This window comes from Heloderma suspectum, chromosome 1, assembly GCF_057233095.1.
Source record: "Heloderma suspectum isolate Gila_16-S chromosome 1, 16-S_ref, whole genome shotgun sequence".
Taxonomy (NCBI): domain Eukaryota; kingdom Metazoa; phylum Chordata; class Lepidosauria; order Squamata; family Helodermatidae; genus Heloderma; species Heloderma suspectum.
The window spans coordinates 151795244-151819151 of NC_139458.1; the positions used below are offsets into that span (position 1 = coordinate 151795244).

At 43.2% G+C, this 23908-nt stretch overlaps 1 protein-coding gene across 2 annotated transcripts in view; it reads left to right on the forward strand.

The window, feature by feature from the left end:
• Positions 1–23908, forward strand: part of GLI2 (GLI family zinc finger 2) — a 251506-nt gene that overhangs the window by 201969 nt on the left and 25629 nt on the right. The window contains exons 5-8 of one of the 2 annotated variants that reach the window (XM_084829566.1): positions 9741–9942; positions 11390–11600; positions 13064–13177; positions 20231–20362. In XM_084829566.1, the coding sequence (XP_084685692.1) occupies positions 9741–9942; positions 11390–11600; positions 13064–13177; positions 20231–20362 (659 nt within the window). Of the gene's footprint in view, positions 1–9740; positions 9943–11389; positions 11601–13063; positions 13178–20197; positions 20363–23908 lie in introns of both variants that reach the window. The other variant, XM_084829556.1, reaches the window with a different exon arrangement.

Sequence of the window (23908 nt, forward strand, 5' to 3'; positions counted from 1 at the left end):
TACTGCAACTAGGCATATACAAAAGCCCCTTGAGAAAATTCACAAGTCTTATCCAAACTCTTGGCTTCTCTTTAAATTTCTCAAATGTTTTGTCTGAGGAAGGACTACCAAATTTGCTTCACATTTTGTTAGACTTAGCAAAAGTCTTTGGGTTTCCTGCAAAATTCCACAGCTGAAGTTCATTTTCAGCAAAAATTTAATGGCTACTTTAATGCTACCTGCTTTATTGCATACTTGCTGGGGATAGATGGACATAGCAAAATTAAGCTCCAAATGGCTTTCAAAACATGAATTAACTGATTCTTCTAAGCCACTCTGGGAGCCTTTTGACTGAAGACCAGGATAAAAATACTTTGAATAAATAAAGTCCCAAGATAATGAGAACAATGTTGTATGTTTCTACACCAGCCTTCTTCAATCTAGTGCCCTCCAGATGTGTTGGACTACAGTGCCCATCACCTAGCCAGCATGACCAATAGGCATGCTGGCTGAGGATAATGGGAGTTCAACACATCTGGACAGTGCCAAGTCAGAGAGGAGAACCAGGGATGCTCCAGCTCACCAAGATTATCTGAACTCCACTTCGGAGATCGCTTTGTGCCACTCCTGCTTTTGTTTATGATCTGTTTTTCTTTTTGTTTGAATGGGGAAAGTGTGCATTTCTGGGCACATTTTTCAAAAGTGTGCACCTTTCCCTATTGACTAAAGCCTGAAAATGTGTATTTTTTTGAAGATGCGCATTTTAAAGTACACATTAAAAAAAAAAATCCACATTTTCCAAACGTGATTGCAAGTTCGGCAATGTGTGGGCTTATTCCAAAAACTGCACTCACGTTTGTGTTCAGGGTTGCAAATGTGGCATTCTGATGATTTGCAAACTGAAATGGGATTCTTGTGCATCCCCAAGTGCCAGGAAAGTCTGTTCTACCCCATTGGCTTTTAGCCATTGCAAATTGCTTGTAAGTATCAAGGTTGAATGGATGTGAGTAAAGTCATAATAAATTATGATTATTATTGTTCATGCATTCAGGTTGAAAATATAATTCAGCTCTGATTAAATTCAATGTCTTTTACTGTGCTCAGCTGAAAATAATATTTACATGACTGAAAAGATAGCCACACACATACACCGTCTCCAAGAGTTCTTCCCTCGGAGCTTTGGACTAAAGTTTTACCGAATCCTGAGTTTTAAAGGAATCTAATAGAATCCCATTTACTTCTGCTGGTTTAAGGACTCCTAGACAACCACTTTTGTGGACTGTGGGATAAAAAGCTGCTTTCTTGTCTCCCAGCAAGGATCTTCAAATACCTTGAACTGCAAAACTAAAGGGGACCTCTGTGCCTTACAAAATCAGGCTTCTAGGACATCACCTGGTGCCAGAACGAATGCTTGGCATTTGCTGGAGCGTAAACAAGAAGTGAAGCGAGGTGATGCCACAGTACAGCACATGCAAACAAGGAAACAGTTCAGTGAGGTTGATTACAGCTGGTTGCTGCTTAGTGATAAGGAGATTGCCCTGTGCCAACTCCAGAACTCCTTTTGATGATGCATTTGTTTACTACTTTTGGATTGGAGTGGGTGTCATAAAGATGCTTCTGGTCCTGTGTCCTATGAATAGAATTGTACTTCATTTTTTAGATGCAGGTAGAGCAGAGCATAGATTTCAGCGGTCCTGCAGTTCTTCTAGGTTCCTTCTCCAAGCTAGTTACCAGAAATGGGGGATTGGAAGAATGGCAAGGTAGCATCTTGGAGGCTGATGGGTGCTTTCAGCTTCTTGTCTTGAACTATCCAAAGAGTCAGAACTGGGGGTGGGGAGAACATAAGGGGAGCACTGCGTGTGCATGTTTGCGTGTGTGTGTTTGGGGAAACAGGAATCAATCACTTTGAAACAGGAAAAACCTAGATAAAAATAATCTCTGGGAGTTGAAGGACTTTTTTTCTGTCTAAACATGCATAGGATTGCACCTTAAGTTGCTTAAAGCTCTTTAATAATATAGATGATGAATTAAATAGCTTTAAACAACATAGACTACTTATATTAAGGGTTTTGCTATTTGCTCCCCCCTCAAAAAAAACCCTATACCCACCAGTATCCCCTTATGCTCTCCAACCACCAAAATACTGACTGTGGGTCTGCTCACAAGACACTCCACCAATTTGGAACAAGATGACTTCTTACCAAGCCACTGGACAGAATGCTGCCTGGCCTGTGTATTTTCCATGATAAATATACATAAGGAAAAGGACTAGAGACTAACTGTTTTAATGAATGCTGACAATTCAGAGAACAGTCCCACCTCCCATGGTCTCCCTCATCCTGTGTCCATAGGAGGCATCAAAACAAAAGCAAAATATTCACAAGCTAATGCAGTCTTAGCATGCATTCAAAAGGGGAAGTGATGCGGGGAAACTACTATAGAGTAGCTTTTCATACGTGCATGTTAAAGTGATTGTGGTTTCAGACAGGAACAGGAAGTACAGCTTCCCTATGCTTCCTGTTCCTGTGTAACAATGTCACAATGCAAATAATTCCTTCACATTTCCCCCCACCCTCTGCCACTGCCAATCTCCACATGGGGAACCTTTATTTCCTCTCAGGAGTACAAAAGGCAAAGGCTGTGTTTCTGCCATGACGTTATTGTGGAGGAACAAGAAGTATGGGGAACTTGTACTTTATCTTTTGTGCCTAGTACAGAATGCTCTAAAGCAATCCTTAATGGAGAAAGATCGGATGGGAAATCCCAAGCATTTGAACTTTGCTTAATTTGCTTAATTTCCATCATTTTCATAGATTAAAGAATTCAGCTTTTCTCAGGGCAGAATATTTTTTTAATGCAGCATATACAAAGCTTAAACAATTCATCTGTGATACTTGCATCACTTTTGAGCTTTTCCCAAAGGTTATTTATGTAGTAATGCAGAAGAGAAAGTGATGGACATCTGTAATGCAAATGAGCATTTTGGCCAATATGGCTTTTACATTTGCACTACAAACTTGATTGATGCAAGAATCCCATGTGTGGAAAAATAGCCTTAACTTCTCATAACTATGTTTGTGCAGCCTTTCAGTGAAGGAAAACAAACTTTCTATTCCTTTGCTTCCTTCCTGCAGGGAAGTTTTCACTGAAAGAGAAAAGTAGTTAATCTGTACAATAATCAGAAGTCAACCTTGCGATGTCAGCAACATATGTGAACCCATCTTAACAGAGAGACCCTAGTGGAAACTTAAACCCACAGTCATAGATGCTACATTTGAACAACAACAATCAAACAAAACAACCTTTCTCCTTATCTTGCAGTACCTGGAGGATCTAGATTAGACCAGGCAGTAATAAAATGCTTATTACTCGATTTGTGCTGGAAAAGTCCCAGGCTAGCCTGCAGAATCTGACAGCTTCCAGCAGAGTTTTAACACCATGAAAAAAAAATTCTTCTGTGCGCGGAGAAGGGGTGTGTGAGATGGCTGCACCAATAAAACCCAGGCTGCTGTTGGACATCAAGACTTCCTCCCTCGTCAAATTAATGGGGACCAATGGCAGAGCTGACACTGCGGGCATAAATCATGGGCAGGAGCAGCAAGGAATGAGTACAAGGCTTTTCTTTCTATTTAGTAATTTATCAAGGGAAGTGGCACATTAATAAACAGATCTCCCTTGAGGTGTGGGAGTAACAGAGACAAATATGACTGTCAAACCCAGCCTGCTTCCTCCTTTTCGCAAGACAGGAGATTGGACACAGAGAAAACTCTGTGTGGCTGTGTGTGAGTGTGTGTCTTTGTATGTGTAACTTCTGTTGCAATAGCATCTTCAAGTTTTAATCAAAATCAGGACTTTTGGGTGCAAGACGCTGCACAATTCCTCATTAGCCAAACCACTGTTACCCAAGGGCACATTCAGACAGAGGTTTTGAAAGGGGGTCAGATATACATTGGATGCTGTCCAGCCTCTGCAGTACATGCTTACTGAGATCCTTGTCCTGCTGTGCCCCACAGGCCATGTCAGACAGTCAGAAGCGATTACTGGATTAGCGGCATGCGATTGACCGCATGACCAAATTTGCAATGTCAGCGTGGGAACGTACAGGCAAATGAAGTGTCAGCTTCTCCAAAGAGGTTTCTTCAGTCCTGCCATAACTGTATGTGTGGCAGGACTCAGCCAGGCTCTACGTATCCTTCATGTTGCCCTTTGTCAGTGAGCCTCATGCAAATAGCATCTCCCTTTATACAAATATCTAATAATCAAATATTCTGATTCCTACAGGGCATTCGGATAAACACAGCTATATGGTATTACAAAATATATATAGCATGCAATCCACACTGTATATGTGTGTGCATTCCAGCCAGACATTTAAAAATGTAGAATGCAGAAAGTGGCCCTCGGGGGACTTCCAAGCAGATGGCTCCTAATGCTACCAATCAAAAGGCACTGAGCAGCTATTCCGTCTTTTCCTCCTTAACTGAATTTTTTGTGGAAAGAAAAATGGCGGGGGGGGGGTGATAGTTACAAGTGGAAGATGTATTGTGTGGACCCTGTGTAAAATTCTGTGAACGAGGCAGGGCACAAAGAACGAGGCACAATCAAAGCCTCATCTGGAAGTGTCCTTGGACACAAAATTCAGAGTAATGATAGCTACTAAGTAAATCTCTAGCCTTATAGTTATAAAGGTAGGCTTGTGAGTGTGCAAGCAATGTTGGGTAAACTCTCCAAAGCCACATAGGAACTCAGTAGGATTTCCAGTGGTTTGGGGGGGGGTTCAGTTCCTACATAGTTCACTACCCCATGGCTAGAAAGAACTAGAATAAATTGTGCAAAATAAGCATATGTTCTTAATCTGGACAATTTATACATGCACAAAAAAATTCCAGGTTTCCCATGTGCAGAATTTTGATCATTTTAGTACAGTTCTTTATATACTGATAGCTCAGCCATTGATGTGAAGAGGCAGAGGGTGGCACTGTTGACAACTAGCAGCTGCAAAGTTATTCACAGTTAGAATATACTCCTCTGCTTTGAAACAAACTCATTTTGTTTTGCATCAGAGATGGGCAATATAAGGAAAAGGTGTATCTGTCACCTTTAGCAAGGAGCTGTAAGGTTTGGTGTAGTATAAGCTCTTGTCTGTAAATTCAGAGCTCTGTTGAATGGTTTTACCACTTTTCCAATTACTTCTCTAGCAAATCAAGAGGGAATTCCTATTTAAAGTTCCTGCTTGTACTGGATAAGTGCTGAGATTGGCTAGTATCTCATACATCCAGTGAAGTGGGGTCCAGTCCACAAAAGCTTATGCCATAGTAAATTGTATAGTCTTTAAGGTGCCACAGCACTCTTCTTTGTTATCGCTGCAACAGACTAATATGGCTACCCCTCTGGACATACCTGACAACAAACCCTAAGTTATTTTTGGACTTCTCATATAAATAATAAAACAGAGGTAGCTGTGCTGGTCCATGAGAAAAACAATCCAAAATCCACAGTTGGGCAATACCTTTATTAGGACCAAACAATATTCCACAAAATTGTATAAGCTTTTGAGTTCTACCAATTTCTTCATTAGGCTTTCCTTGACTGCTCAGAGAACTTGGGCTATTGGCCAATACAGAAATGTAATAAATTAATAAGTTCCTTGACCAAATGTTAGAGTGTGCCCAGTTGAATAATGCAGATACCATTGATAGATAAAGAGAAGAACCTTTGAAGTCCAAGACCTTCTCCAGTAATGATTCATTGAACATTACTCCCACCCCACCCCCAGTACATATTAGGCTATCCACCAACTTTCAGCACCTGCAAACAAATCTAAGCAAATTGGAGATCACTTATTGACTTAATGGCTGACAATTGCTAATAGAGTGAGTATACGCTTGAGTAGTAGATAGCCTCTGTGCACCTGCTGAACTGATTCTAGATTAACGTCCTCCCATCCCCCCTATTTTTAATTGTAGAGGTGGTGAAAGGCTTTGATTGACAGCTCTGCCAAATGAATGTCTCTGTTTATTCTGTAAAAGTGGTGTCGTCTTTCTCCACTAATAGCAAGTACAATATACTTTGCCCCCTTCCCACAACAACATAAATTTCTCCCCAACCCAAAGGATCCCATTCTGAGGATCGAAATGGAGTCTAGCCTCTCTCCTGTGAAAAAAGCAGGCAAACAGATGACCAGTTTAGCTAGACAGAACATTTTCTTTAACAAGGAAAGCAAACAACCCAGCTATTAAATACCAAACTCTTATGAAGTTAACTGAGAGCAAGAGACCCAAACTGAAGGACTTACATTACCTGCCTCCTGTTACTTTGCTTATTCTCAAAATAGGAAAGTACTTTGAAGAATGCTAAACAGCCCCTTCGAGAACTGTGGATTTGCACATCCCTGCCAGAAAGCAAAGAGTCTTGCCTCCTGTACAAATGGACCATGACTGCTACCAGCCTTTACCAGTTTTGTAAATCCTGGGTTTATCCCTAAGTAGGGATGGGTAAATCTGTCAATTGCAGTTTCTCATTTTTCCAGTCTTAAATTCAGTTCATCTTGAACTTCGAGAATTTCTCCAGTCTCCATCTCGAACTGTGAGATTTTTTGTCAAGGTTTGCATGAAAATTCATCAGCATTTTTGTACATGTTTCCCCTAATGCATGCATTTTTGCCCAATATACACATTTTTGCAAGCTGTTTTCCTAGTATAATGCATATTTGAACATTGTTTTCTCTAATATATGCACTTTTGTACACATTTTTTCCATTTGGAGAACTCCATTGCAAAATTGGGAAAAGTACAAATTTCAAAGGATATCTGAGTTTCCAGCTGTATAGAATGTGAATTTATCTAATATGAAATTAGGTAAGTTCACATTAAAATGCTAACTAAACAAGTTCCTCCCTCATCCCTACACCTGACAATTAGGGCTTTGGCCTTTGGGGTAAAGTTGTTTTCCTTTAGCATCCTTATTGATTGGTTACTCTTTGGGCTACATCCTTGGATCTTGAAGGGCCTATTTAGCCTCCCTAAGGAGGATCAAGCACTTCCTAGAGGGAGAGGCATGTATTCCCCCTGAGGCACACACATAAGCCCCCTAGTCCAACTTCAGTGTGTTTTTTTACTGGGCCAGGAGAGATGGGACTCGTTAGGGATGTATGGATCAATCTGTATTCAGTTTTTGTAAGTTTTGCATATGTTCATTCGTAAGACTGTTCTGTTCTGCTTCCACACTAATCTGTGTTTATTTCGGTGGTGGGGAGGGATCTGCAGAAACCTCGTGCGCACTTTTGCACACATTTTACTGTGAAACACACATTTTAAATAAAATATGTATTTTATATGTATTTAGCATAAAATATGCAGTTTATATGCATTTTATCCTAAACTATGCATTTCATAAGTGTTTTAAACATTTTAAAGCAGAAAACTGTATTGCAAAATCTGGAGAAATGCAAAATCAGAAGAACAAATGCATTCCAGTCCACACATTTGTCTGGGAGGTATGAATCAAGACGGTTCACTTCAAAACACTGACCGAACTAAATTCTTGAGTGTCCTTGATGCTGATGGACCTGCCTTCTCTTCCCTTGATCTCTTAACATACGTTTCTTGCGATTTCTTTTTGTTGCGTAAATTACACAAATATGGGCAAGGTCCTTAGTTCAGCAAACTCTTAGTGTGTCTCCTACAGCTGTCAATTTCATATGGATGCCTATTTAGACAGATGGACTGCTCATATTAACGTATACATTTCAAATCTTTTTTCCTCTTTTTCTTTTTTTATATTGAGTGATATAAATAATTATTGTGTATAGGTATGTTTTACGTTATTTTCTTCCTTTTTTCTTTTCCTTTTTTCTCTTTGTGGCTCCCCTCCCCCCTCTATTTTCTTTTTCTTTTTTTGTTACTGTTATATTTGCAAATTAAAAAACTAAAATAAAAAGGCAAGCTCTGTTACTGTTCGGGGAGCGGGGTGACATGTGGCCTGCACTCCCCATTGATCTCCCTGTCTCAGGGGCCCGAGGCAAGATCTAACACTGATCAAGCAACTGTACAGACGGTCACTTTAAATGTAACCATGCAGAAGCTACTCTGCAATAGTGAGTGTCACCATTTACCATACGGAATCTCGACTTTTCACCATTTCTGGGAGAAATGGCAAGCAGTGGTGTAGCGGAGTCAGCACTTGCAGGGATGCAATGCTGGCACTTTTTTATTGGCAGGGCACTGCCATCATCTTCCGCCCTCCTCAGAACTCCCTCTTCCCTCTGGGCTTAGCTGCAGTCTTCACAATAGCTGGGGGGAAATGAATTTTCCCAGCATCAATATATTGTTCCCTGTCATAACGCAAAGTATTTTGAGGTGGCCTGATCTTAAGAAGACCCATTAGCTTTACCAAAGACATGCTCTTGGTGGAGATGAAAACGGATAGAACTGGTTTGTTGATATGGATCGACACAATGGCTTACATTTTTGGACTCCCCTTGGGAGTGTAGCTACAGCGACTGTCATGATGGGTGCCTGCACTTCAAAATGTACCACTACTTATTTATTTTATTTATACCCTGCCTTTCTATCAAGAAAATGGCACTAAAGGTGGATTACAAGCTGATGGCAAGGTGACAATCAGAGGTTCTGTGTCGTGAGCAGCTACACACAAATAATGTGACAAATAAAGCAGCCTCCACATACATCTATCTATCTATCATCTGTCTGTCTGCCTGTCTGTCTGTCTATCCAAGGCATTTATATGCCACCCTATAACCAAGTTTTCAGGGTGGCTTACAACAAGAATTAAAGCACATTAAATTCAAACAATAAATCAGCTCAACAATAAAACATATAAAAAGCAAGTGAAAATGATAAAACTGATTAGACCAGCCTGGTAGGTGCCAAGTACATCTCTCCACAGAGGGTATTCCAGATCCAGGGTGCCACCACCGAGAATGTCCTTTGCCTAGTAGCTACCTATTGCAGCTGGCCCAGCATGGGCACCCAGAGAAGGGCCTCAGAAGATCTTACGGTCCACATCAGTTCATGTGGAGACAGACAATTCCTCATGTATTTAGATTTAACATAGCCACTTAGCTGTATAAATACTAAAGCTTAATATTTTCCTAAATGCTCACACTGTTTCATACATTTGTAACCCTGACAACAACCCTGTAAGGTAGGCCGGTATTACTGTCCCCATAATGCAGATAGGGATCTAAAGCTGAAAGACTGTGGTTTGCCTAAAACCTTCTGATCAGTTCGTGACTAGGTTAAGATTTGAACTGGGGACTTCCTTTCTGAGAACTTATTCTATTAACCTATATGCTATGCCTTGAAGAGGCTGCCTTGGACATGTCCCTCATGACAGAGTCCGAGAGCACTGCTCTTCTCTTCCCTTCATCCCAGATCAGGAGCTAACTTGTGACCACTGCCACAGGAAAATGCAAAAATACTAAGGGCTCAACCCTATGCATATTTAGACAAAAAAAAGTCCTACAATTCTCAGCATGGCTGGCTAAAGGGATGCTTGGAGTTGTAGGACTTGTTTTGTTCTAAACATGCATAGGATTGCACTCTAAGGCTGTGGTCCAAAACTGCACCTAAGAGGGAATACCCCTCATTGAACATAATGGGACTTACTTCTTAGTACACATATAAGGGATTGCACAATGCTTTTAATCTCCTTTTTTATGCTAAAATACTTTTAAAGATTAAGGCCTGCTTCTTTCAATCTGGATCCATGGCATTGTCCTTTATTTTCCTTCCATTCAGTCTCAAGATTCTCTAGTCCGAGAGTGACTCCAAGATTAAGCCGGAAGCGAGCACTTTCGATATCCCCGTTGTCCGACGCCAGCATTGATCTCCAGACCATGATCCGGACCTCACCCAATTCCTTGGTGGCTTATATAAACAACTCCAGGAGTAGTTCTGCAGCTAGTGGCTCATATGGGCATTTATCAGCAGGGGCAATAAGGTAAGGGAAGAGGGAGCGAAACCCTCAACCCCCTTTTTCAAGCGCAGCCTCTCCAAAACCAGTGAGACCACTCCAAAGTTAATGGGTTGATGACTGAAGCCTTCATTTGGAGAGATTCGGGGGATCCCGTGCCAACCACATTTGCCCCATTGTCAAAACCAGTGTTATAGAAAAGGAATCTCTGAAGGAAGAAATGTGTGCAATATTTCATTTCTGTGGCGTACCTGCCTTATAGACTTAACAGAGATGAAGCTGCTCCTTGATTTCAAGCATGTGAAGGCTACATCACATTTAGCATGTGTGTCTTTTTTCACATTGTTGAAAGTGATTGTGGTTGGGCAGCAAATATACTGTTCTGTATTCTTCCATAACTGTTTATGTGCCCACTATGGATAGCCACTTAGAGACTGACCGAAGGTGACAATGACAAAAGGATGCTAACATGGACAAACTATTTTCCCCACCCTATCGCCTGATTTCTCTTTATAAATGTTCTTGTGCCAAAGCCCCAAACTGCTTTTTTCTATATTGCTCTGCTGGACAGTATATTCTATTTCTAATTTCTAATATTACAATTCTAATGATGACTACTGATAGAGGATAATGAGTGGTATGGGGTTAACAGTCAAAGGAAATAGGAGTAAATATCCTGTTTAAGTAACATAACAGTCTTACACTTTACCCAGTATTTCCCAGGACTTCTAATGTCCAGGAATCTGGTTTCTAATCTGGATTTAGTAGCAGGTCTCACCTGCAGTTGCGTGGAGCTGCCATCTCTACAGATGTAATGACATAAGTAGCAGGAGCGTGACCACTGAAAGACTCAAGAGATGTCAGAACATTACGCTGCGCAGTGCGCAGTCCCTCAGTGTAAATATTGACCATGAAAGACCCATGCCTCCAAAAAGCCCCAACAGCCCATGAACAGAGTTAGCTTTGGTTCCATCAGGGCTCTGGGCCTGGCCATGTGTAATTCACATTCTGCAAATACAGACAAAGGCCAGGTCCAGTGAGGTCAATGGACCTCATAAGATAATAGAAGAAACAGCTCTACATGGACCTCTTGGGAAAATCAGTGGAAAACACCATAATCTAAAGTTGTTATTTGTTCAGGTTAAGGTTCAGAGTCATCTAGGGCAGTTGCACCTTTTTTGTGGGTGCAGTTTTAAAAACTGCACCACCAACACCACCCCGCTCCTTTGTTGTGTACTCAGAAGGTAGGTTCATGGGACAGCACCTCTTAAACACTTAAACAGGAGAAAGAAATCCAGCAATGTTTTCCTTATCCCAGCTGTCTTGCTCTTAATCAGCCATCATTCACCAAATGTTAGCCACTTGGAAATATCTTTTGATATAGGAAGTGCTATCTAAATTGATAAAATAAAAATAAAACATTCCAACTATACATTATCATATGTCCTCCCTATGTTGTTTTTTGTCTCCCCAGTCCAGCATTTGCCTTCCCTCACCCAATCAATCCGGTGACATACCAACAGATTCTGAATCAACAAAGAGGCCTGAGTTCTGCATTTGGACACACGCCTCCCTTCATACAGCCATCCCCGACTTTTCCTGCACGACAACATGTGGCTGTCATCTCTGTCAATTCTACTCCTGCTCAGATCAACAACAGCAACTGCATAGCTGATTCTAACCAGGTAGGATCCGCAGCGGCTTCTGGCAGAATTTTAACTGGGCTCACTGCAAACTTCTTTAAGAAGCCTGCAGCCTTTAAGAATCATCTCTTCAGTGTTGTATTTATTTAGTTATTTATTTATGTTATTATTACATTTATAGCTTGCTTTTCTCCTCCTGTGAGGAACCCAAGGCGGGTTACACGGTCCTCCTCTTCAGCCTTCACATGGCCGATGCTTGCCTGGTTCGCACACATGACAACCTCCGAGCGGGGCTTTTCATATGCAACCTGGTGCCCCTGGGCACTGTGGCTTGTTGTCTGAACCCGGTCATTGAGTCAGACCTTTGTTGGGTTAAACAATCCTCTCATAACCCTAAACCAGACCCTCGCATAACCCACGTTTGCTGGGTTTGCATGTCATGACCACTCCCAAGTGGGGGTCGCATATTCAAAATGGCAGCTACACGTGCCGCAGTGTCACCCTGAGTTAAATAAACAATGCTGGGCTGTCATGCTGTGTGAACAGCCCCAGCAAAAGGTTGCATCCTATGTTCCTATATTTGCAACCATCATGCAAATGAATCAGATGCTGTGAGCTCAAATTGCCAGATTGAGTGCCATAAATTGGGTGGGGAAATCTACCAGGCTAGTCCAGACAGCAATTTGTGCATGGTTCAAACTACCAGCTTTCCATGCACACATTGATCAAGTGAAGGACGTGAAAGCTAAACCTTAAAAATGGTTGTGTGAATTGGTCTTTCTTTTTTTTAATCTGAGAAGCAAATTCACTCCTCAATAGCGACTCATCCCCAACCCTGGCCAGTAATGAGGCTGGCTGTCCTCCACAGATAGTGCAATAATTCCTTTTGTGCATGTGTGTGAGCATTATATTAAACAGAAGAAGAACAAACAAGAATGGAGCGCCTGAATTTTAATATTTAAAATACATATTAAATATATTACATAAATTCCTGCAAAGGAGATTTCAGTTAAAAACTATGAGGGGTGCATGTCTACCACTTTTTGAATGAAGAACCCCTGGCTCACTCAAATGTTCATCCTGATTCTGATACAACTGCTCACATGTACATAGCTTTTGTAAATATAGCTAGAGATGGATATTAACACTTGTGTTCACAGTCCACACTGCATATTCAGTTCATTGTAGCCCATTTTGTAAAATTTACATCCTTTTTGAAGACCCGCAGAAAACTTACAATATTGCTGGATTGATTCTCGCCCTGATCTACATTACAGCTCCTGCTGAAACTAAATTTGCTATATCACAAGAGGGTTTTACCATTAAAGGTGGTCTAACAATAATTTTAGATAGGTAGATAGATTAGATAGATGGATGGATGGATGGATGGATGGGGAGAGAGAGAGAGAGAGAGAGAGAGAGAGAGAGAGAGAGAAAGTTAGTGATGGTGATGTTGCACTTCCTTGCAAACTTTGATATGACCTCCCCAATTTTTGTCTCCTTAGAGCAAGCAGAGCAGTGAGTCAGCCGTTAGCAGCACTGTCAATCCAGTAATTAATAAACGCAGTAAAGTTAAGACTGAAATGGAAACTCTGCCACCAGCTTCCCCACCTTCTCAGGTAACTCCATACTGCAAGGTTGTCTTCAACACCTGAGCTGATGGACCTCAGGTTTTTACCAACAACTACTCAAGGCAAATCATTAATTCCTCTCTGCGGTAACAGTAACAGCAACAGCTTCCAATGCAATATTTTTACTGTTGAAAATATGGAAAGCCACAGCTGTGAGCACACCACACTTCACATCCATGGCATTTGGATACATTTCCTTATGGTTCCCTGTCCAGTGATGGGACTGATCCTTCTTTCATCTGTGTCCTCAGATCATGGTATTTGCCATTCTTCTGGGGCATCAGGGACCACCACACAGCTTGAGTATTGTGCCCCAAATACATTTTCTTTGGGTAACATTCAAAGGATTGGGGGCCAAAACAGACATTACTTTAAATGTGTGTCTAGCAGCTCTGTCTTCTTGTCTTTTCCTTTACCCTAGAGTTGGCCAATCCAGATTTTCAAAGCTCCCCTAACCCTCATCCTAGTGCTTTGATCTAGAGAAAAAATGAAAAAAAAATGTATCTGCACTACACACGTTTAAAGTAATGTCTGTTTTGCCTCTTGATTTTGTTCAGCCTAAGGCCTAAATTTACACATCCCCTTTGTGGCTTGATTGCTGTTCCTCTATGGGCAGCTCCCCCATGTAATATCAATAATGTCTGAAGTTGCACATCATGTGGGCTGCTTGGATCAGGTCAGTACTTCCTATGCCAGAACCATATTTCCATCACGGCTGCTGGCGTGGACCAACATGTGCCAATATGATATAGAAATTAGGTGCTACCAACCATGTGATGAGAACGCTAACCATAGGATAGTAGAAACCATGCTGCAAAGGTAGTAATGCGTACATTAGACCTAAGAGTAACTGATCACCATACCGGAAATACGGGGGAATTTTGCCCTAGGTCAGAATCACTAGTGACCTGGGTAGTTAATGTTTTACTTTCTTCTGCACTGTGTGGTTTAGCTTGCTTGCTGGAATCATCTGAAATCATTCAGGTGGCTCACAGCACAGCCCTATACATACTTACTCAGAAATAAGGTTCACGGCATTCAGTGGGGCTTACTCTCTAGTAAGTGTGTTTAGGATTGCAGCCTCAACAGCTTCAGCTGCATTTGGACACTGAATGTGGGCTGAATTACACAGGTTGATCTGTAGCAGGGCTTGCGAATGGATGGTTCCACCATGCAATGGGGAAAGTGGAATAATAGGGTAGATTTCCTTGGGGTCCCTTACAACACGGGGAACAGCAGCAGCATTGAAAAACAGAAATATCCATTTTCCTGCCACATCAAAGTCAAATGGATGCATTTAAACACGTGATAGCTTCGGCACATGAGCCAACTTGCAGCTCACAACTTGAAAAAGGCAGCACTTTGAAAGATGTGTGGGTTTGGGGGCGGGTGGGATGGTAGGGAAAAAAATTACGAGCAGGAATATTTCAAGGAAACAGATCTCCTACCCGAAGCCCCAGCATAATGGGTTGGTGCAGGTTTTCATGAGTGATTGGAATGAGACATTCTGTGGGTACTTGGGTCATGGAATCCTCCTGGCAGCTTAGGTAGAAATGCCATATTTCAGCCAAGTGCCTTTAAAAATTATGCTTGACACTTGTAGACTGCAAAGCAAGCAGTAATGGTGTCTCAGAGCAAACATAGATTACCAGGAGATCTTGTATGTAGGTCGGAAGCTCTCCAGAAAGGAGCTGTCCCTATTCAGGAAGGAATTGCTCACAGCAGCATCTTTTACCTCGGTGACACAACATTTGACACCCAGAAGAGCCCACCGGCTTCTATGTTCTTGTCGGAGCCATGCACTTCCAAACTGCTTAATGGCTGACAGTATCTATCTGACCGTTCTTTATCACAACTGTAAACTATTGGGAGTGCTCTGGGCACTTCATTTTCATGAAATATGAGGCTGTGCTATTGTCAAGCCAACATAAGAGTTTATGACAAATCTCTCTTTCATCTCCAGTTCAGAAGCGGGTTTTGGCATGATGCATGGGGACAGCAACATGTGCAATCATCAGGGGGCTGGTAAAATTGATGAAGATAGCATATCTGGGAAAGATAAACATGCTGTAGTCAGCACGATTAGGGCAAAGAGGCATCTCTCCAGAGCTTTGGCTTTAGGAACACCTCGGCACAACAATGGCAGAAAGCAGCACATGACATGAAATCACCAACCCACTTTGCTCCCATCTTAATCAGGTCACAGATTGCCATCTTGTATACTGAGAGACTGGAAAAGAAGATGTTCTGCTTTCCTGGGGTTAGGAATCTGTTGAGGAACAGAATGGGGCAATATTAATCAAAGTGTCCTTTAGCTAATTCCCATATGCAGCTGTACATTTTACCCGCTAAAACCCCAGTCCTAAGATTTAGGGCTCCATCACACAGGTGGAGAATTCCACATCAATGCTGGTTCTTTCCCCATCTGGTATCATTGCAGGACTGGGCTGTTCTCTTTAGATGGCTGTCCCTCATCTCATTATTTTTTGTTTCTTCTCATGGGGGAAGATGGTGATGCTGCTTGGGGTGTGGCGATAATTCCTCCCTGGTTCCTGCCCCTTTCCCTCCCCTTTCATGTTACTGGTGGATGGGGACTGACACACTGTAAGTCTGCAACCCTCAGCACACTTACTTGGGAGTAAGCCCCACTGAACTTAATGGGGGGGGGGGTCTGAATCAACAGGTGACATTGATTCTGAGCTTGGTGAGGTGGAGGATCAGATCTGTCTCCCTTCATTGCAGGGAGGCAATTTAGCCTCTTCTCCCACCAATCAAGAAATGTGCTCAAGCTTTTACATGGCAGACACGTGGTTTGAGAGCAAGGCACTTCTTTGGTGCCATCTGGTGCTGCTGTTGCTGAGCAGGCAGCACACTGTGCTGCAGCCAGGATTTGGGCAGCTTGGAAGGAGGGGTTGCCTTGAAGCAAAGGGGAAAATTGCCAGCAGGGGGAGGGTTGGGCACGGATCTTTCCTTCCTCAGCAAGACTTGAGTGGAGGCAGGAGTTGCCCTCAAACTATGCGGCCTCCCCCCCTTGCAAGGAAGGGAGAGAGCACAAGCCCTCGCACCTGTCAAATCTGCCCACAGCCCTGCAGCCTCTTCTCAATGACTTTGTCATCCTGACCACACCCCCAACAACTGAAAACAAATGCCCACAGCCGGTTTCTTCCGCTAATTTCATAGGGAGGTCATGGTGGTCCTGTTCCGTGGGCTGGAAAAAATACCACATTTTTTGCGTTTGGGGAAAATACAGGAAAGGCTGGGGAAAATGGCGAGAGACACCCTAGAGGGTAATGGCATCATCTACAGAGCCCACAAACTTCCATGACAGAGCCACCTCAATAGCAGGATAAAAGCTGCGCGTGAAGATGCCCTTTGAATTTATTTAGAAGCAAGGGCTTCATTAAATGCTGCTTTTTTAAGGTGTGCACTGAAGATGTTTTACATGTACTCCTAAATATATAGAGTGTGAATATGACCGTCACACATTTGTAAATGCATGTTTCATACAGATAACATTTGCCAAGGAGTCCCAGTTGGCAGAGGTTCCCTACTAAATGTATACTTGGCAGGAAACCTGGATTTGCTGCTATGTAGCATGTGAAATGGTCCTAAGTCCCAGCTGATGTCAGTGGAACTCGATTTTCAAATGAGAATGCATAGAATCCCAGCCTCTGGGCTGCAATGCATATTACATAAAGCAGGTGCATGAGGGTAGGCCTGACCTGTCCCTTTGAAGCTGGAGGTCGTGCAGTGCTGTGCCGCCCGTCTTGAACACAGAGACATGTTGCCCCTTCTGTCTCTTGACCGTGCTGAGGTTACAGGATATATGCACACTCCCTGAAGATCGGAAGGCACATTTCACCAGAGTTGCAGTCAGACCAAGAGACCAAAGTTGGGAACTGGCATTTGCATATACGATTGATGCCAGAGTGGTGTAAGGACAGGGTCAGCCTCATTCTTGCATGCAATCCGAGGGAAGAAAGACAAAATGAATGGGATGCACAAGTGTGAAAAATAAACCTTCCCTTGCTCACAAAGTCCAGCCACCACTTTCCTTTCCCCTTTGACTTTCTGAAACTAGCCAAGCTGAGATGTTCTCAGCAGCCTTGATTTGGTTAACATGGAATTGGGATGTGTACATCTCCTCTAAAGGACAGGAAGGAGCATCACATCAAACACCAAGGCTTTAAAAGTTAAAACCAGCACTTTAAGTTGGGCCAGACTGATGCCACTGGGAAGTCAACAAGCAGGACATGAGTGCACTAGCACCCTCCCATTCGTGTTCCCCAGCAACTGGTATAAAGAGGCACGCTGTTAAATAACATTTGCTTTTCAAATACTCAGGTTGAGTCTAGGTGGAGGGTTTCACCGCTTAAACCTTCTCCAACAGATACTGCTCCCACATCGAATTTTGGGAGCGGGGGGATAGCCTAGTTCCGTCAGAGCTCCAAAGACATGCCCCCAGCTCTGTACTTTTCTCAGACTGACTCAGCTGCATCTCCTAAAAGGTGTTTTCACAGACACATTCTTTGCTGGGGGTGGGGGAGGGAGAGAAGGGGCCTCCCCTGTAAATGGTTGCTGGTCATTAGTAGGCCCATCAGCCTACTAATTTATCTATCAATGGATATGCCTAGGCCAGATAATGTGCCTTCCTGAAAGGTGCCAGCAGGTTTGGGGCCTGTTGACTCTCTCTCCCAGAACCAAGAGCCACAGAGTTGGAAGGGACCTCCAGAAGATCATCTTGGCCAACCCCGCAATTCACAACAGTATGTCTGAAGCTGATTGGTGGGGGATTCAGGACAGATAAAAGGAAGTCCTTCTTCACACAGCACATAGTTAAACTATGGAATTTGCTACCACAGGAAGTAGTGATGGACACCAGTTTTGATGGCTTTAAAAGGGGGGTAGACAAATTCCTGGAGGAAAAGGCTATCAATGGCTACTAGTCCTGATGGCTATGTGTTACCTCCAGTATCAGAGGCAGTGAACTTATGTACACCAGTTGCTGGGGAACATGGGCAGGAGGATGCTGTTGCACTCATATCCTGCTTGTGGGTTTCCCATGGGCAGCTAGTTGGCCACTGTGTGAACAGAATGCTGCACTAAATGGACCCTTGGTTTGATCCAGCATGGCCCTTCCTATGTTCTAGTTTGATACGCATCGACATCTGTGTATAGGATTAGGCTGTGACTTTCCTCTAGCATTCTCTAGCAGGAGTTGGCAATTTGAGGGTAATTAGCACTAATCTCACTGCCTATAAACTTTTTAAACTGTGTATAAAATGTGTATAAACGTCACACTTGGCATCTGAAATCACCTCAGCTGCTTAAAGGAGAAAGTACATGCTTTTACAGAGCACTTTGCCCCCTCCAAATTCCATCTGACCATTAAATAGCAAAGCTTTATCCACACAAAGGATCCCCAGCAGATCTGGATAAAAAAAGGTTCAGGGATGCAGAGCAGGTTTACAGAAGCTGTTGCATCCATGAGTTTGAAACTATCAGGGCATAGCCTTGTTGGGGCACTAGAAAATACTGAGCTGGCCCCATGAAGGGCTCATAATAAAGCCAGCATGAGATACAGTTGGAGAAACATTTGCCAGGATGCCTTTCAATTTAGGGTAGTTATGGCCTGTCATCCCCTTGTGTCAGTTTCTTGGAGGAACTCTGATACAGGAGGCACCAACTTAAGGACACCCCATTCATTTGCATTTCACTGGAAACATTCCGTAAGAGTTGTACACATCCCTTCATGCAGGGTGATGAGCTCTCCCTGCTCTCTCCATTGAAATGGTGAGGATGGGGAACAAGACCTCTATGTGTGCCCTGGAGCCTATGTGTGCTCTGTATAGGATTGCCTGTATTCGTGCATTCTTAATCTGTGAAGGAGCTGGGAATTCTACATGTTCTGGATGGAGATGCGTTCCCCTTAAGGAACAGATTCGCAGTTCCTTGATCCAGCCTTGCCTTTAGAATCCCAGGTGACCTTTTCAGCACAAAGCGCCTTTCACCAGCTTTAGCTGGTGTGTCAGCTGTGACGTCTCCTGGACAGAGATAGTCTGCTCATGGTTATCCATGCTCCGGTAACATCCTGTTTGGATTACTGCAATGTGTTCTATGTAGGGATGCCTCTGAAGCTTTAGTTAGTGCAAAATGCAGCAGCCAGAGTTTTGACAGGCGCTGCTTGCATATAGATCCTATCTCGGCAGTCTTAAAAGAAATCCACTGGCTGCCTATTCACTGCTGGGGCCAATGCTAAATCTGGTGCTTACCTCCAAAGCCCGAATGGTTTGAGATTACCTCTAAAGCCCTCACCTCTAATGCCCAAATGGCTTGAGATTCAAGTACTTGAAGGAGTGCCTTCCCCATACCAGCCTGCCTTCACGCTACTGTCATTGGCCAGTGCCCTTCTCCAAATACCACCTCCATCAGAGAGGAGGTTTGTTTCAGCGAGGGAGAGGGCTTTCTCAGCAGTTCTCGGTGCCCCAACTATGGAATGTCCTCCCCAGGGAGATACATTGGTGCTCAATATGCAATTCTTTTGGTGCCAGGCAAAACCGTTTTTCATTTCCGCGGGCATTCATTTTTACAATATTCCATGTTTTAAACTCCCTGACTTTGAACTGAGCTTTAATTTACTGGTTGTTTTGCATGCACTCGTTGTTGTTTTACTTGTTGTCTTGATTTTTGTAAACTGCCTGAAATAATTAATAAAGCGAGGTTTATGGGACGGATGGACAGACAGACAGACAGACAGAGACAGAATTTAAGAAGAAAATAAATAAAGTGGCTGTTTAGCAACAAGACTGCAGATGTATTTTTTAATACAAGTAAGAAACCCAGTCTCTGGGCCTGTCTTCAATCAGCTTGTCTGCATGTAGTGCTCATCTCCTTGTGCAGACACATTTCTGTGCATCTACTGCTGTTGCCCTGCAGTGGCTCTTTCCTTTCTTACACTGGCACCTGCTGTGTAATCTATGGGTGACTGAGGAGTTCAGCCCAAACCAGTCCATCTTACACAGAACGCTTTGTATCTTACAGGAGCATCTGACAGACTTGAAAGAGGAACTTGATAAGGACGAATGCAAACAGGAGCCCGAAGTTATTTATGAGACCAACTGTCACTGGGAAGGTTGTGCAAAGGAGTACGACACGCAGGAGCAGCTTGTCCATGTGAGTGATGTCAGGAAAGAGGCACAAGTCATAAATTTGGGGGTTTGTCCTCCCTTTGTATCATGATACTGTGCTGCCGGCATTCAAACTGTGAGCTACTGGAAGTAACCAGTCAAGGCGTGCCATATGTAAACCCTGCCAAATCAGGTCAAACTCCCAGAAGAACTAAGCTGCAGGGAAGCCTTTGATGGATTATTTTTTCTCAACATCCAGCAGTTAAGAATAAGAACCCTTATAACCATAAGCAGCCTGCTAGGATAATTCTGTTGCCTGGAATCACTTCTTACCCAAATATTGAGGTATTTGTGAACTTTATTGGAAGCTGGAAACACTTGCTCCTCCTAGGCTATCAGGCTGATTGCTGAGTGTGCAGTGAGCAGTCCCATCTCAGAAGAAAAGCAGGACTAGCTCCTTGGTGATATTATTCTGCCCTGGTACTCAAAACCAGTGTGGCCCTCCTGCCTACACCGTAGTCTGCACAACATGAGAGCACATGCCAAAGGTCCATGTGAGTCCATGTGAGCTAAAGATGGGAAGGCCTGGGGGAAAAAAAACAGGAAAAGCTGGGGAAAAAACAGTTTTTTCCAGGTGTTTTCCCCAAGGATCATGTTTGATTTTTTCTTTAAAAAAATGGAAAAATTGAACAGCTTTGGATTATGATTTTTTTTTTTTTTAGAATTTAAGACAAGTGTTTATATCTATATTGTTACCAAGCCTTTACTCCCCTGCCCCCTGCCCCGGCAAATGATTTCTAAAAACTATGTAATAAGAAGACTTTTATGGAAAGACTAGAGAAGTAAAATGTCTGAAAATGAAGCCATGTGGGGAGGGGGAAAATGTTTTTTAATCCTCTTTATAAGATTCTCAGCACAGTTATTTCTTCCATTTCTTATTAAAATATTGATGTAATGTGTCTTTTACTGACAGACATTTCGGGAGTCTCCAATTCATGCTCAGTTTCCCAGCATGTGAATAGAGTCACGATATTATAATATTGAAGAAAATGTACATTCTTGGCAATTTGGGTTTTGCTCAACAGAGCCCTGTATTTCTGAACTTGTCTTCCTCTGCCTCCAGTTCTTCCTGCTACTTCTGGCTTCTAGGATGATTCAGATGTTTCAGGGACCACTTGATAAGTTCCCTCTGGAAATAAACTAGGAATCTAGGAAGGTCCTGCTGGCTGCCACAGTTGCGAGGAGAGGATGTGAAAGAGAGCTGTGAGGTGCATTGGTTAGAGTGTTGTACGGGATGAGGGTGACATGGGTTGAGGGCCCTCCTCAGCCATGAAGCTTCCTGGGTGACCTTGGGCAAGTCCCTGGGCCCATTCAGACATAACACCAAACCATGGTTTGGCACTATGCAAACAAGCATAATTCCTGCATGCTCTCTCCTCCGCTTCCCTTCTTCCCTTGCACAGGCCAATTGCTTCTGGGTTCTCAGCAAGCCAATAGATCATTTTGTCCAAATCAGGCGAATCATAGTTTGCGTAAAGTGCAGACTGCCCCATTCAAATGAAAAGGTAAACTGGTTTGCCAGAAACCAGGTAAGCAATCAACATTTGTGGAGAAAGAAGTGAGGGGGAAGAGGGAGCTTATGGACGAAAGGCTCATTCACACAGTACAACCTCCCCACCCCCATGATTTGGCAGTACAACAGGAAGGGCCCATTATCTGTCAGTATATCCTACATCAGGGGGTTGTTGTGAAGAAAAGATGGGATAACCCCATGTATGTTGCTCTGAGCTCTGTTGATCAAGGGCATGATTTTTAAAAAATAAAAAGCAGCCTTGGGGGTTCAACAAGGCATAGGAGTAAGCAGGATGGATAAAAGGGCTTGTCAGCTTGAAGATCTCCAACATATGATGCAGGGAGGGTGTTGGGCAATCAATGCATTGGAATATGCAAAAATCCATGGAAGTATGAGCAGCGGATCCTTCAACTGGTCAAGATGTTTGTCAAATGTTTGTGTTAGGCAGAAAAGTGGTAGAAGTGGTTGGAAAGATGTACATGAGGTCAGATGCCATCCTTTGTTACACATAAAGCTTTCTTTAAATGAGGATTTGCTTCCTCCAGAATGTTGCTCTTCAAGGGTAATCAGATCCGTCATCTCAGTGGTATACAGAGTTGCAATCTGCATGCTAAACCTCAGCTGAAAGGAAAAGAAATTCAGAATCTGAGAAGCCCCCCAGGCATTCTATTTTAAGACTTGCCATTGGACCTGTAAGTAAGGAAGCCTTTATTTCTGGTAATTAGGGAAAAAGACAACCCCAGGTGCATTACAATGCAAGAGCAGCACTGTTACCAGACTTCTTAAAATTCAAATGTTTGATCATTCCTCAACCTGTAAAATAGGAGCTGAAGATCCAGGCTCTGCAGCAATAGGAGGCTTTTATGGGGCTGAATAGTTAGTAGTACATGGAGCTGGGCAAGGCTTCTTTGCTTCAGACTTTCAACATGTCATTTCTTGCTACGGACTGCAGGTGGTGGTTTCAGACTCAGAGTGAGCATCCAGTTCACTTCAGATCATATATTTGTTCCTCTGTGCCAGAGACTGGGCTGAGGCACCAGGCACAATGTTCAGCTAGGGTTTCAGAACTGTGGTGTCAAGTCAGGTTCCATCAGACTTTAGGAGTTCAATACAAAACCTGGGGGCTGTCTTCACAAGCAATTTAGTGCAAAGTTAGAGCAGTCTGAATTCCTTCACAACAGATAATGTCATCACCAATCCACTGCCAACCAGCTGCTTCCCTCTTGAAAAGCCGCATTTTCTGAAGCTCCTTTTACTCTGACTTCTTTTACTGAAAACAGCTCCTTGGCGGTTTTACCACTGTGCCATGCCCCCCCCCCCAAGCATTGAATCTGGGTGTGCCTATGTGACCTGGCAGTGACGTGGTCAAGGGGATGGGACAACCCATTCCCTCTTGTTTCCCCAATGGAAGTAGTTTTTCCCATTGAGAAAATCCCCAGGAGCACAGTAGCGACCCCTCACATTACCACAGTAGTGGGGACACTTATTCACCTTAGGTAGCCTGCTTTTAATCTTTAACATACCCCCCTTCTGTGCATGGTTAGAGTCATAGAATCATAGAATAGTAGGGTTGGAAGGGGCCTATAAGACCATCAAGTCCAACCGCCTGCTCAATACAGGCATCTAAGTCAAAGTATCTCTGACAGATGGCTGTCCAGCTTCATCTTGAATGCCTCCAGTGTGGGAGAGCCCACTACCTCCCTAGGTTTACTCAGAGGTGAGAAATAAATATCACTCTCCTGTGGTGAAAGGGTTAAAGGCTAACTTCAGTAACTTGCCCTAAAGCACTCTTTCACTTCTCCAATGCTCTCTTAAATCACTATTGCGATGTTGTACTTCTTTGATGTTTTGTAGTTTGTCTCTTCTAAAGTCCTTTCTCTGCTTTATCACAGTAACAATCTTTGGGGCTGAAAGTGGGGTTGGGGGAAGCTCTCGGGGGGGGGGGGCATCAGATGCTGCACCAGGGAGTTTGGCTTCTTCAGGGAAATCTGCACACATGGGGAAAATTAGTCGCTCTCC